General features: G+C 34.3%; 1 protein-coding gene across 1 annotated transcript; it reads left to right on the forward strand.

The window, feature by feature from the left end:
* The first annotated feature begins 4261 nt into the window (after nt 1-4261).
* Nucleotides 4262-6235, forward strand: LOC104908321 (40S ribosomal protein S9-2). The gene is made up of 3 exons (XM_010697415.4): nt 4262-4420; nt 4802-5183; nt 5779-6235. Exons 1-3 carry the CDS (start codon nt 4393-4395, stop codon nt 5960-5962), a joined length of 594 nt encoding a protein of 197 aa, XP_010695717.1. The 5' UTR covers nt 4262-4392; the 3' UTR covers nt 5963-6235.
* The last annotated feature ends 7112 nt before the right edge of the window (nt 6236-13347 follow it).

Consider the following 13347-nt stretch of genomic DNA (forward strand, 5'->3'; position numbering starts at 1 on the left):
TTCTTCGACTTTCATAGAATAGTATTTAAATAATTATAAACAGTATTTGATGTCATAACATAAGGGAATAGTTATTGATCAATAACTTAACCATTTCGTTCTCCTCAAAAGAAAGATGACAATATACTCATAGACATTAACGAGCTTAACCATTTCACAATTTTCTTATCATATGGAAAAAAATAGATATTTTCCCCTTTTGCTTTGGTGTTTGATATTTTGGGTTCACTGCATAAAGAACTCACAAGTGAAGCTGCATCAATGTGACAATGTTGCATAGTTGCGTGCATCATTACCACTCATGGCAGCAACACAAGCGTTGAGCAAAGCAAAGAGATAAAAATCATTTGTTTCTTCAAATTAAAGTCCAATTTTTTAAAGGTTCACTCTCACATGTGTCTGGCAAGTCTTGTCACAACTAACATAAATTATTTTAAACCAAAGTTTTCATTGCGAATTCATGGCCATGAACGAGGGGAAGGAAAAAAAAAAAAAAAGAAGAATGTTGCTTCAGATCCGGCACTATGGGACTCTAAAAAGGTTTCCTTTTGGGGAAGATAACAATCATTTAGGCTGGTAGGGAAAGTCTTCATCACTTTCTTTAACTAGATCTCACAAAGTAGAGGCATAAACTATATATATGTCTTATGGTCAAGTGATAAATTAGATGTTCCACTTGAGAGGAGGACCTCCTAATTATAATCTTTACCGTAATTTATATCAAAAAATCAAGTATAGTAATATAGAAGTACTTATATTATAATTTTGAATATGGTTAGGATACAACTTTTATTATGCAGCCGAATGTATCATGAGTATGATACACCTATTTGTTATCTTGTTTGTTGCTCCTTCAAAAGACTACAAGTGAACAAAATAAGCATAATGAAGAGAACTCCGAATGAATGAGTGAAATATGATTGTAGACATTAAACATTTATCAGTGTTCTATATTAAAATAAGTTGATTATTATTGAGCTAAAATAATTATAACTAGTCCACTATAATTAATTTAGCCCATTCAAATAAGATATCCAAATTAAATTAAACAAATATAATTTGAGTTCTAAAATATTTTGGCTAGCACATATCTTAGTCCAAATAAGATGGTTAAATGGCAAAGGTGAAAAAAACTTTCAAGTCATAAACGAGCCCAAGCCCATAAATTACTAAGTCTATGAAGAGATCTTTATTCCCTATAAATAGACCTCACATCCTTCAGTTGAACAGACGAAAAATCATTATTCTCAAGAGCTCATGAAATTCTCTTGGAATTATCTTTGCAAATAGTCAACAAGCACATCAAATATGTGCTGACTATTCTAATACACTCAAACAAATTCGACTGAGATTCAAACTTTTGTCAGTTCTCATTCGAATACGCTCAAAACAAAACCCAAACTCAGGTTGACGTTGACAAAACGTCATCCCACCCTCAAATTCAGGTTGATGTTGACAAAAACTCGCTCAACACTTAACTCCACGTCAACATTAACAAATGTCACTCTCAAGCAACCGAACAGAATCAGAGTACTTAATTTATTTTTATTATTAATTGTTTGTTACTTGTGCCTTGATTTTCCTGGCGAAGAAGAAAAGGAGAGAGTCTCAAAGATTATTCGAATCATTAGCCCGAGCGGGCGTTGTAGGATCGAGCTCGACCAAGGGAGCAGCCTAGGCGGGAGAATGGTTGGCCCGGGTGGGCAATGCGGCTCGGGCGGGGGTGCATCAGCCTTCACATTTTGCCTCGCAGGTAGATTCTCTTGAAAAACCCTGCACCGAGCGGGGGATCTTGGTGCCTGGAAGGGTTGTCTGTCCCGGGCGGGCATTTGGCCTTGTTTTTGCGGATTTCGTGTTTTAATCCAGATTTTTCGGGATTTAATGTTTTGGGTTTTGGTTCATTTTGTAAACTATAGGAGGTCATATATAAGATATCTTAAAGTCATTTGGAACCCTAAGATTCAAATTATTTAGCTACAAAATATAATTCTCTCTCTCTCTTTACTCTCTTCTTCTTCTCCATTGTAATTCCTCCATTAGAGAGGCTAAAGAAAACTCCAAGGTTCTTGCTTGTGAATTTAGTCAATGTTGACCGAACCACGTTAAATCCTTGTCTCTCTTTATTGCTTCCTTTTCTAATTTAAAGTTTACAACTTTGCATACATTCATTGTTGAACTTAAAGTAACTAGAAAACCCTAGGTCCTAGAAATTGCATTTTATTGCTAACAATTGGTATCAAAGCTTAAGGTTTAGGAGGCTTCTAGTTCATTTTTTTGAAGAATATGTCAACAATGAAGCTTGATATTAAGAAGTTTGATAGGTCCATCGACTTTGGACTATGGCAAGTGAAGATGAAGGCAATCTTGATTCAAAAGGGTGTTCACAAGGCTCTTGATGGCAAGGTGAAAAAGCCTACTACTATAACTGAAGAGAAACTGAAAGAAGTGGATATGAAGGCCTTATCGGCTATATATACAACTTTGCCTCTCGAATGAAATATTGAGCTAAGTTGCCAAGGAGGACTTGGCGGCGGGTCTATGGTTGAAGTTGGAGTCTTTTTACATGGCAAAGAGTGTCACCAATCGAATTCTACTCAAGAGTAGATTGTATGACCTTTGACTTGAGGAAGGTAATTCAAGATGATCAAGAAGTAACTCAAGATGCAACTCATAATCTAGGAAAGAAGCCAACTGAAGTATCATCTTCAAATCAAGTTGATAGCATGCCTACTGAACAAGTGCCTACTAAAGTTTCTGAAACCGCTAAGAGGGTTGTTGATGAAGGCTCATCCCAAAGGGTAGCCATGAATAAGTCAAAATCAAACAAAGACATTCAAACCGTTCAAAAAAGCCTTGAAAGTATGATGAGTCAAATGATTGAGAATAGCAATGCTCAACTTTTGACAAGTTGGTGAGCATTCTTGAAGGGCCTAAAAGTTGAAAGTTGGCATGCGTGAGGAATTAGGCAATGTTCCCGGTATTTCAAGGAGTAATGCACTCACCTTGTGTGTCAAGATGACAGAAGATGAAATTGTGATTTTTCGTGATTTGATGGATGACAATGAGAAATGTAATTTATTAACTACTTCCTTCGTAACAGAAATAATGCAACAATTGAGTATTATTTATGAAGTATAAAATATTCAATTGTTGCATTTTTTTTGTTACGGAGGAATTATGATTTTAGAGAAACCTTAAATTGTGGTGTGATGGTAGTCAATGTTGGTATTTATCCTACCACATATCTGATCTTGTTATTGTGGGTAGGCTTTTATATGTTGGTCTTTTATTCGAATCAACATTATAATGTAATATCTACTTGTCTTTTGCAATTTAATTAAAAACTCAATTCCTTTCCTCCACTCTCAAGCCTCTTCTTGTCAGTTCGTGCTGTCAAACCCCTCAACTAGATTTTATTTTCTAAGTTTTTTAATATTTATCTCTTGAAGTATTTATTTTTATTTATATAATAGAAAAATAAATTCTCATAAGAAAATGTTGGAAAATGGAAAAAAAAAAAGCTCTTTTCTTAAAAGAAAGAAAACAAAAGTCAAAGAAGAAGGATTGTGTTGCAAAATACCGAGTAGAAAATTGTACTACTTCTTCCATTTCAATTTAGTTGTGAAATTTTTATCTTTGGTAAAAACTTCTCTCTATCTCTCTCCTATCACATGTGATCCTTTTAGAGCTTGTTTGGTTAACCTTCAAATGCATGGGAAATTAGAATTCTTAGGAAATAAGTAAATGTGTTGTTGTTGTTTGGTTGGCAAAAACATGGGAAGTAAAACTTCATAGGAAGTTCTATTTCCTACAAAATGGAGGAAATAACTTACCTAGGTCCCCCTAGGTAAGTGGAAGTTCCCATGTTCAACCAAACAAAATAATGTAACTTTTAGTAAGTAAAATTTCATGGGCAATGCAAATTCATGGGTAGTTATACTTCCCAACTTCAACCAAACGAGCCCTAATTTTCTTTCTCTATCTCTCTCCTCTCTAAAAATTACCTAAAAATTCGTAATTCTAAAAGTGTCACAACTAAATTGAAACTGATGAAGTTCATTTGACGAAGGATTGTCATGATTGTCATAAGGTGGCTGGGGCCTCTGGGCTGAAATTTCAACAAAGCGAAATATTGCCAAACTCAGTAATGGGCTGAAATTTATAATAGTTAAGGCCCAAAAACGACCCCTTCATATCTACAAGCAAATTAGGCAGGCCCTCAATCTTTTATCTCAGAGTAGGGTTTTGGCCCATTAACCAAAAACGAATTTAGGGTTAACATTTATACCTCTTCTGTTGCCTGTTTTCTCTTTGTTTGATCTGTGTGTGTGTGAGAGAGAAAAGAGAGGAAGAGAGAGAGGGAGCTCCGCCGTAGTACAGCAGAGGACAACCATGGTGCACGTTTGCTTCTATCGCAACTGTAAGTTCTTTCATAATTTGCCTTCGCTTTTCTTTTGTAACTTTTGTTCTAACAAAAAAAAATACCAGTTTTTGATTGTATATGTACATATTTATTGTAATTTCATGATAATTACCATCTGGGTCCGAGGATTTGTATTGGGAAAATCAACGATTAGTCTTTATTGAACTCTTATAGATGTGATGGATCTTTTGATTTTTAGGGTTAGAGATAAATTATTATATGAGGTTGATTTTGTATGTTGGGTGTCCAATTTATTCAGATTTTGAGATGAAAGTTTGTATCTTTGTATCTTAGTTATGACATTAGAATAACATCAAATGTTATAGATAGATTGATTGATTATATATGAGTATGAGTATGATTTTGTGGTTGTTGTAGACGGTAAGACATTTAAGAAACCCCGTCGTCCTTATGAGAAGGAACGTTTGGATGCTGAGTTGAAGCTTGTTGGAGAGTATGGGCTTCGTAACAAGAGGGAGTTGTGGAGGGTTCAATATGTTTTGAGTCGTATTCGTAATGCGGCTCGTCATCTTCTCACACTTGATGAGAAGAACCCTCGTCGTATCTTTGAGGGTGAGGCTTTGCTTCGTAGGATGCATCGTCATGGGCTATTAGATGAGGGTCAGAACAAGCTTGATTATGTCTTGGCTCTTACTGTTGAGAACTTCCTTGAGCGTCGTCTTCAAACACTTGTATTCAAGTCCGGTATGGCCAAGTCTATCCACCATGCCCGTGTTCTTATCAAGCAAAGGCACATCAGGTATTGCATATTATTGTTTTCTATTTTGTTATGTATAGTATTGTGCAGTATTCTTATGATATACATGTTCTGAATTTGGAGACATCATTACTTGTTGGTCGAAGGGGTAGATAGTCGTTTTCTTTTGCTGTTACTAGCCATTGTTTGCATTGGATTTGTTGGTTTACTGAGCATCTTATCTAATTATTACCTGCATCTTTTTGAATACTCTAGATAATGCATCTGTCCATTGGATAAATAGCTTGTTATGGCCTATAGCTCTGGTAAATATGAAAATCTTTGATTGATTAACTCTTACTTAATAGGTAAGGAGGCATCCTAATCGTCATTTGAATTAAACTTGGTAGCTTCATTTGTCTGTAAATCATGTTAATATTATGTGGGTATGCAGTTGTCTTATATGTGCCATCCAATGTTCTCATTCACTACAGCTGGGTTGGTTCTCTGATTCTTTTCTATTGAGAAAGAGTGTGTGTGTCACTCACCATCTTCTAGGCTCCAGTTGACGATGCTGCATTCTTGTGTAAATGTAGTGCAGTCGAGTTCTGTGATCATTTAATTTGCACTCATCACCTATGTGCTTGTGGCTGTGTAGGGTTGGAAGACAAGTTGTGAACATCCCATCATTCATGGTTAGAGTTGACTCACAAAAACACATTGACTTCTCTCTCTCAAGTCCATTCGGTGGTGGTCGTCCTGGAAGAGTGAAGCGAAAGAACCAGAAAGCAGCTGCTAAGAAGGCTGCTGGCGGCGACGGAGACGAGGAAGATGAGGAGTGAGCGTTCAGAATCTAGTAACTTGTAGTAGTGCACAATCAAAACCCCTTTTTTTGTTGTTAATGCAAATTCAGTTGCATGGTGACCATTATTATCCTTTTGTTTTGAACTTTCAAGTTAGATTTTGCTGAAAGTTTTTGTCATTGCTGGTTTTATATGGAATCGCATGACCGTGGATTATGAGTAATTAGAACCGCAGAGCTTCAACCAGTTCCTTTTATTTCAAGTTACATTGTAGTTCTTGGTCTAGCCACAATATAGTTGCCTTTTTGCGTACATGTGCATCTTGTTTGCTGTGATTAGACTTTGACAAACATGTCTTAACTTCATCATCTGTCGCATTTCTGTTAAATCTTGCAAAGTTACAGAGCCTTATGTTCAGAAATCTGTTTATTTAGGCCATGTTCAGTTTTGGCTAGTGTGTCACGGATGCTATTCTTGTGAGTTAGTTGCGTAAAAGGCAATATGCATATTGCATCTATAGAAGTTGTGATGTTTTTGTAAATGAATTTATTTCCAAAGTTTTACAGATCACTGATTGGACTTACCTATGGTTTGGTAAAAGCACAAGTAGACTAACTGTCTATTTGGTTCATGTAAGAAATATGGGAGTGAGACTTCTGAAGATTTGCAAGGTACTACGGCAGGATAGTATTCTAATTGGACAAAAAATGGTGAAATAGTAGAACCGGTGAAGTAGGAATATTTCCGTGGAAATTCCTAGAAAAAAGTTGAATCCCCCTTTGTTAAACAAATAATTTTGTGAAATTTCTGAATATGATTATGAAATTTAATTCTAGTTTGAACTTCGTAGAATTTTCTACTTCCATGAAAACTGTAGTATTGTACCGTTTGTAATTGTGCCTAAGCATTTTTTTCACAAAAAAAGTGAAAGTTTAGACTTTGGGATCGTTTTTAAAATAATTCATATCTATATATAAATATATTAAAAGGTGTTTTTAAATCAGAAACTAGTCACGTGTCGCTTTTCTTAGGAAGTTTTAGTTTATGTAATCCATCTACAATAAAAAAATTAGAAATTGCATAGTATAGGTCTGGTTATGTGACTTCAAATTCATATATTAAAATTTTAACCACTAGACCAAGTTGTAATTAGGGTTATCATTTGAAATAATTTTATAAAACTACCTTTTATAATCAATTTTTTTCAAAACGCTTCCTTTTAAAAAAATTATTTCATAAAATTATCTTATATAACAAATTTATTTCAATACACTACTATTTTACCATAAATGGAGTTTAATAACTAATTATTGAGTCACTGTAAATTGCTATTCTTTCCCCCCCCCTATTGTTTCTCTCTTCTTTCTTGCTACTCCATCGGCAACAAAACCTAGGGCGATTGACATTGATTGATTAGTATTAAATATAAATGTAACATGGTAGTATATTGAAAGGAATATGTTATATAAAGTAGTTTTTTGAAAGAAAATTTTTAAAATGTGGTTTTTTGAAAACTTTGCTTATCATTTTAAAGTACAATGTTAATAAATAAATTTTTTTCTTACCCGATACATAGCCCGGGTCTAATAACTAGTCTATACAAATATACTAAAAGGCGTGCATAAACAAGAAACTGTGCCACGTGGCGCTCTCCCTAGGGAGTTTTAGTTCATGCAATTCATGTACAATAAAAAAATTTAGAAATTGCGTAGTATAAGGGTTTGACCTCGAGACCTCAAGTACATATATTAAAATATTAACCACTAGACTAAGCTGTATTTAGTATTATTATCATAAAGTATTATATTAATAAATGAAATTTTTCTTACCCGAAGCATAGCCCTGGCCTAATAACTAGTTAGTATATTAAAATGTGTTCTTCGACAAGGAACAATGACATGTGACACTTTCCCTTAGAGTATTTTACTCTATGTAATCTATATACAATAAAAAAAATGTATTGTGTCAGATTTAATCCCGTGATCATAAGGATATGTACTAAAGTATTAACCCCTAAACTAAGTAATACTTAATGTTATTTTTTAAAAGTAAAATATTAATAAAATACTCGAGCCTAAAAATTGGTTTTAACAATCAATCTTGGTGAGATTTTTATTTCAATGTATAGCTAAAGCCTAAAAGTGCTTTAAAGAGTAGGGGTGTAAGCGGACTGCGAAAAGTCCAGAGTCCAATCCAGTCAAATCCAAACTTGTCGGATTGAACTGGAGTAAACTTTTTTTGGATTGGACCGGATTCAAATTTTCGAGTCTAAATTTTTTCGAACTGGATTCGGACTCACCTCTTTTGAGTCAAACAAGTCCAGTTCAGTCCAAAAATATTTTATATTTAATATATATTTAATATTTAATATTTATATATATAGTGTATATCTATATTTAATATCTATATGTATGTTACTTATTTTATGAAATGGATATAATGAGTTTAATTTTTCAAATTCAATTATGAGAACACGTTGTGAATCATTGGATCTAAATGGAAAAAAACTATAATAATCGGACTAGACTGGGCTGGACTGGATTCAGACTCAAAAAAAAAATTATTGGACTGGACTAGACTGGATTGGACTATAAAAATATTTAAATCGGACTTCGACTCAATTTCTCGAGTCCAGAAAACTTTGGATTGGATTTAGATTTGACAAAATCCAATCCAGTTTAATCCAACTACACCCCTATTAAGGACACGATTAGATATAACTTAAATTTTCTGGAGTAGGCACTGAGTTGCTTATGCATAAATCCACCATCAAGGACAAAGATGCTCAGAAGTCTGTTAAGACCAATTTTTGAGTGTCGGTGTTTGTATAAAACCACCTCATTAAAAAATTTCTCATGGAACCACGCCCTATTAACAAAATTTGGGACGAAACCGTCTTTCGTTAAATAGGATTGTCATATGATTAATAAGGTTACTTGTATGGAGCTACTTTGGTGAACAATTAGGGCTACTTGTATGCAGGGCCGTCTCGCACATTTTTTGAGGCCCTGTGCACAATTCTAGATGAGCCTTTGGTTTTTTTTAAAAAAAAAATAAATGGTGAAAACAATATTCATATATATTTTTATGGTCATAAGGTTTTTTTTTTGACAATTCTAATATGCCAAAATATTTCAAAATAGAAGACTTTGTTTTCGAAGTGAGAAGTTATAAAGAATTGTATGAAAGAGTGGATACCTACGCTTGTTGAGAAAAATATAGAATATGTTACTCGTACTTTGTCTCAACATGTTCTGATCTCTCCATTTTTATTCAAATTAGTATATAGTATTTTATTTTAATAGAATGGGGAGAACTTGTTGAGGTAGAGGGAGTACGATTTTAGTGTCTTTTATAAGAATAATATTCTTTATTACTAAGAGAAATTGGTTTATGTCAATCTATCTTAGAAAATTTCATAATAGAAACAAAGTGATTAATAAAGGATATAAAAAAGACCATAATAATCAATAAGTTATATATATTGGACCAAGATGGGGAGAAGAAAAAAAATCAACAAAGTCATTGCAAATCAAAGAAAAAAAAAACAGTTTACATAGAAACTTTAGAAGGAAAACATAAGCAAGTTAAAAAAAAAAAGAATCAAAAATAAAAGGTGCAGCTAACAGGAGTCGAACTCGTGTCCTCACTCATTAAAGGAACACTTACCATATCACGCCTCTGACCACGGGGCTACAGCAGAATCTCATTTACAATATTCTTAATTTAATATATGACTAATGGTTTGCTGTATTTGGGCCCCCAAAATCGGAGGCCCTGTGCGGTCGCACAGGATGCACTGGCTATTAGCCGGCCCTGCTTGTATGATTAAATAGCATCACTGTATGAGTAAGTGAGGTTACTCTTATTAACAAATGAGGTTAATAATATGACTGTATAAGGTTACTCATTCATAATGAAGGTTGTTTTTGTGAACAATTGAAGTTACTCGTTTGAATTGATAACGTTATTCATATTGATAAATGGAGGTTAGTTTTGTAAACAATTGGGGTTACCGATATCAATAAATCGGGGGTCACTTGTGTGAACAATTGAGGTTACTGATATTGATAAATGAGGTTATTGGTATGAATAAATGAGGTTATTGCTATGAATAAATGAGATTACTTATAAGATTAAAGTAGCTTAATCATATGATTAAACAAGGTTACTCCAAAAACAAAACGAGGTTGCTGCAAAAAAATAAATGGTGTTACTCATATATATATAATATTTTAGGGTTAAACATTACAATAGAAGTGGTTACTCTTATAAATAGCATGGGGTTACTTAAACAAACAATATGGGGTTATTTATATGATTAAATGGGGTTACTAGTATTAATAAATGAAATTACTTTATTTTTAAATAGGGGTTACTCATAAGTTTAAATGAGGTTACATAAGATTACTCGTTTAATTGATTAAGCAGGGATTCCAACAAATAAACTAACGATTCCCACAACGTCCAAAAAGTACTACAACCATTCAGTTATCACCGTCTTAAAAAAAGACGGTCTCATTTTAGTCTTAACGTGAGACCTGACCAGCCCAAGAGATATATATTTTTAGAAAACGGACCGCATCTCACAAATTCTCACGATGATATTTTGGCGAATTAGTTAAGTTTTTTAGCACAATAGTTTAAAATTGGTAATCTTTATGTAGCCTTTCATTGTTTTTTAGTTAATATATTCAATACATTAGGAGACTGCTTGGAGGGTGGGGAAGGGGTGGTGGGAGGGTGGGGGAGGGTTAGGGGTTAGGGATTAGGGTTAGAATTTAAGGTTAGGGGTTAGGGGTTAGGGGTTAGGATTAGGTTTAGGATTAGAGGTTAATTAGAATTTAAAATAGAAAATTAGAGTTAATGACTGACGACGGTTAACACCGTTAGTCACTAAGGACATTTGGGTGTATTATGTTGAAACTGGGGGGTACCTTGTGTATTTTCAAAAGTGCGAGGGTACCTCATGAATTTCATGAAAACTCGGAGCATTTGGTGAAAAAACGTTAATTATAATTTCCATTTTTTTTAATCTAACAACTTCAAAAAAATCCCCACCTATTCAACACAACATTCCAAACATTCTTAAACACTTTGTTGCTCCAAAAATCAGAATGTTCCAAATAATTTTCTTCTTAAATGGACATCTATACAACTATACAAGTAATAAAATCAATAATAAAAAAAATGAACATCTATAAAACAAAATCCACTTTCTTACTCCCTCCGTCCCAATTTATTTGCTACATTTTGCCATTTAGGTGTGTCCCAATTTATTTGCTACATTTGCAACTATTTCCATATATAGTACATAGGTCCCACACTTTATTTACAAATTTGCCATCACTCCCTCCTTGGTTTTTGTAAATATTTCCATATATAGTACATAGGTCCCACAATTTACCTATTTGCTTTTTTGTTAATTCTTGTTATGGCAATGGTCCCCACTCCCTCCTTGGTCTTTGTGATAAAGCAAATGTAGCAAATAATTTGGGACGGAGGGAGTACCTTTTATTTAAGGTAAGAAGAAAGCATCTTAATCGAACCGGAATCTCGTACAGGTTAATCCTACCCAATTTTACAGGCAAGGCCCTATGAGAGTAGGGATAAATTTTTTTTAAAAGGTAAGATGAAGTCCATTGCAAAGGAGGGGGGGATTGGGGATCCCTCCTTGCATGGGGTGAGACTCGATCCCTTCACCTAGTGATGCCAAATTGCCAATACCACGGGGCTATCACCTGCTACTCTGAGAGTAGGGAGAATGGTAAGAAGAAATCCCCACCTCAAAGTAACTCTAAGAGCATTGTTAATGGTGAACAAAAAGTTTACCAAATTTCCTCCTTACTCATGTTTTGTTCATTTCATGAACAAAAATATCACCTGCATTCCACTCATGAACAAAAATATCACCTGCATTCCACTCATGAAAAAAAAAAATCATCACTATACCTCATTTCATTTTTAAAAAAAAAACCGAAATATGTTAATATGGGTATCATTTTATATAGGGAAATAAATTATGAATTTTGGGTATCATTTCCACAAAATTTCCCAAAGTTACCCATGACATGTGGCAACTTGTTACTCCCTCCGTTTCCTAAAGATCTTCCCACTTACTGTTCCTACAGATACCAAGGAAATTCAAGTTGTGTGGGGGCATGGTGTGAGTAAAGTAGGAGAGAGAAAAGGGTTAAGATAAATAAACAAATAAAAGGGGTTAAAGTAGGAGAGAGAAATGAAGTAAAATTGAATTAATAATGTAATGGTGGACCATATGATAGTGACATGAGAGGGTAAATAGGGAAATTTGTTTTGCCAAATAAGGAATAAAGCAAAAGAGGGAAGATCTTTTGGAAACATCCTTAAACGGAAAGAGGGAAGATCTTTAGGAAACGGAGGGAGTATTAGCTTGTTTTGTGTAGTTTAGGATGAACAATTTGTTCACATGGTGAACAATGAACAAATTATTATCACCAATGGGAGAGGTTTTTTTTTTGTTCACTCAAAAAAAATTGCAATTTCATCAACAATTGTGGCACCATTGACATTTGCTCTAATATGGTAAGGTTGTGAGATACCAACTAGGTGATTGTAGAGGTGATCATGGGCCGAGCCGCGGCCAAAAAAATTTGCCCATTGGTCGGGCCGGGCCGGGCCTAAATTGCGGGCCGGATTTTTGTGTCCAAAGCCCGCTATTTCGGGCCTAAATTAGCGGGCTTTTGCGGGCCAAAACGGGCCGGGCCAAAAATAGACTAAAAAGTCGTTTTTGGCTTCCCAAAGCCCGCCGAAAGCAAAAAAAGATATGGGCGGGCCGAAAAAATTTGCCCAAAACCCGGCCCAAAAACGGGCCGGGCCGGGCCAAAATGATCACCTCTAGGTGATTGTTGTCAATTGTTGATGAATGGCAATTTCTTACTCCTGCCGCTTTTATTTATTTGCTACATTCTTGTTTACACAAGAATTTAGGAGATGTCGTTTTCATTCTTTTTTTGGTATACTTTTTAACCCCTTTAACATTAAATAAGGTAGGGAAAAGGGGGAAAAGTAGTACTTTTTGGTGGAAGAAGAGAGGAAACAAATATAATATTATTACTTTTTGGTGGGCCAAGTCTCCTAATAAGAAAAGTTAAAATAATGTAGCAAATAAAAAAGGAAAATGATATACATAGCGCTTAGGGCTATGTATAAGGTGCTTAAAATGATTATAAAATATTGAATCAAGCATTTATTACCTCAGTTGATGTGAAAATGTGTCTTGAATTCTTAAACTGTTTCCATTTAAAGAAATGTATTTAATGCTTATATGTAGCCCTTATTACCCAATAAAAAAAACATCCCCTTTTAAAAAAGGTAGCAAATAAATAAAAACGAAAGTTAGGTAATTCACTTTCTTACTAAACCACTAGATCAAGTACTACTAG

This window comes from Beta vulgaris, chromosome 5, assembly GCF_026745355.1.
Source record: "Beta vulgaris subsp. vulgaris cultivar EL10 chromosome 5, EL10.2, whole genome shotgun sequence".
In the NCBI taxonomy this organism is placed as follows: Eukaryota; Viridiplantae; Streptophyta; class Magnoliopsida; order Caryophyllales; family Amaranthaceae; genus Beta; species Beta vulgaris.

Bases quoted from the DNA above. Each gene is read 5' to 3' on its own strand.
- LOC104908321 (XM_010697415.4), top strand. From the start codon at position 4,393: ATGGTGCACGTTTGCTTCTATCGCAACT. The intron at 4,421-4,801 runs GTAAGTTCTTTC...TGGTTGTTGTAG, and splicing joins CGTTTGCTTCTATCGCAACT to ACGGTAAGACATTTAAGAAA. The intron at 5,184-5,778 runs GTATTGCATATT...GTGGCTGTGTAG, and splicing joins ATCAAGCAAAGGCACATCAG to GGTTGGAAGACAAGTTGTGA.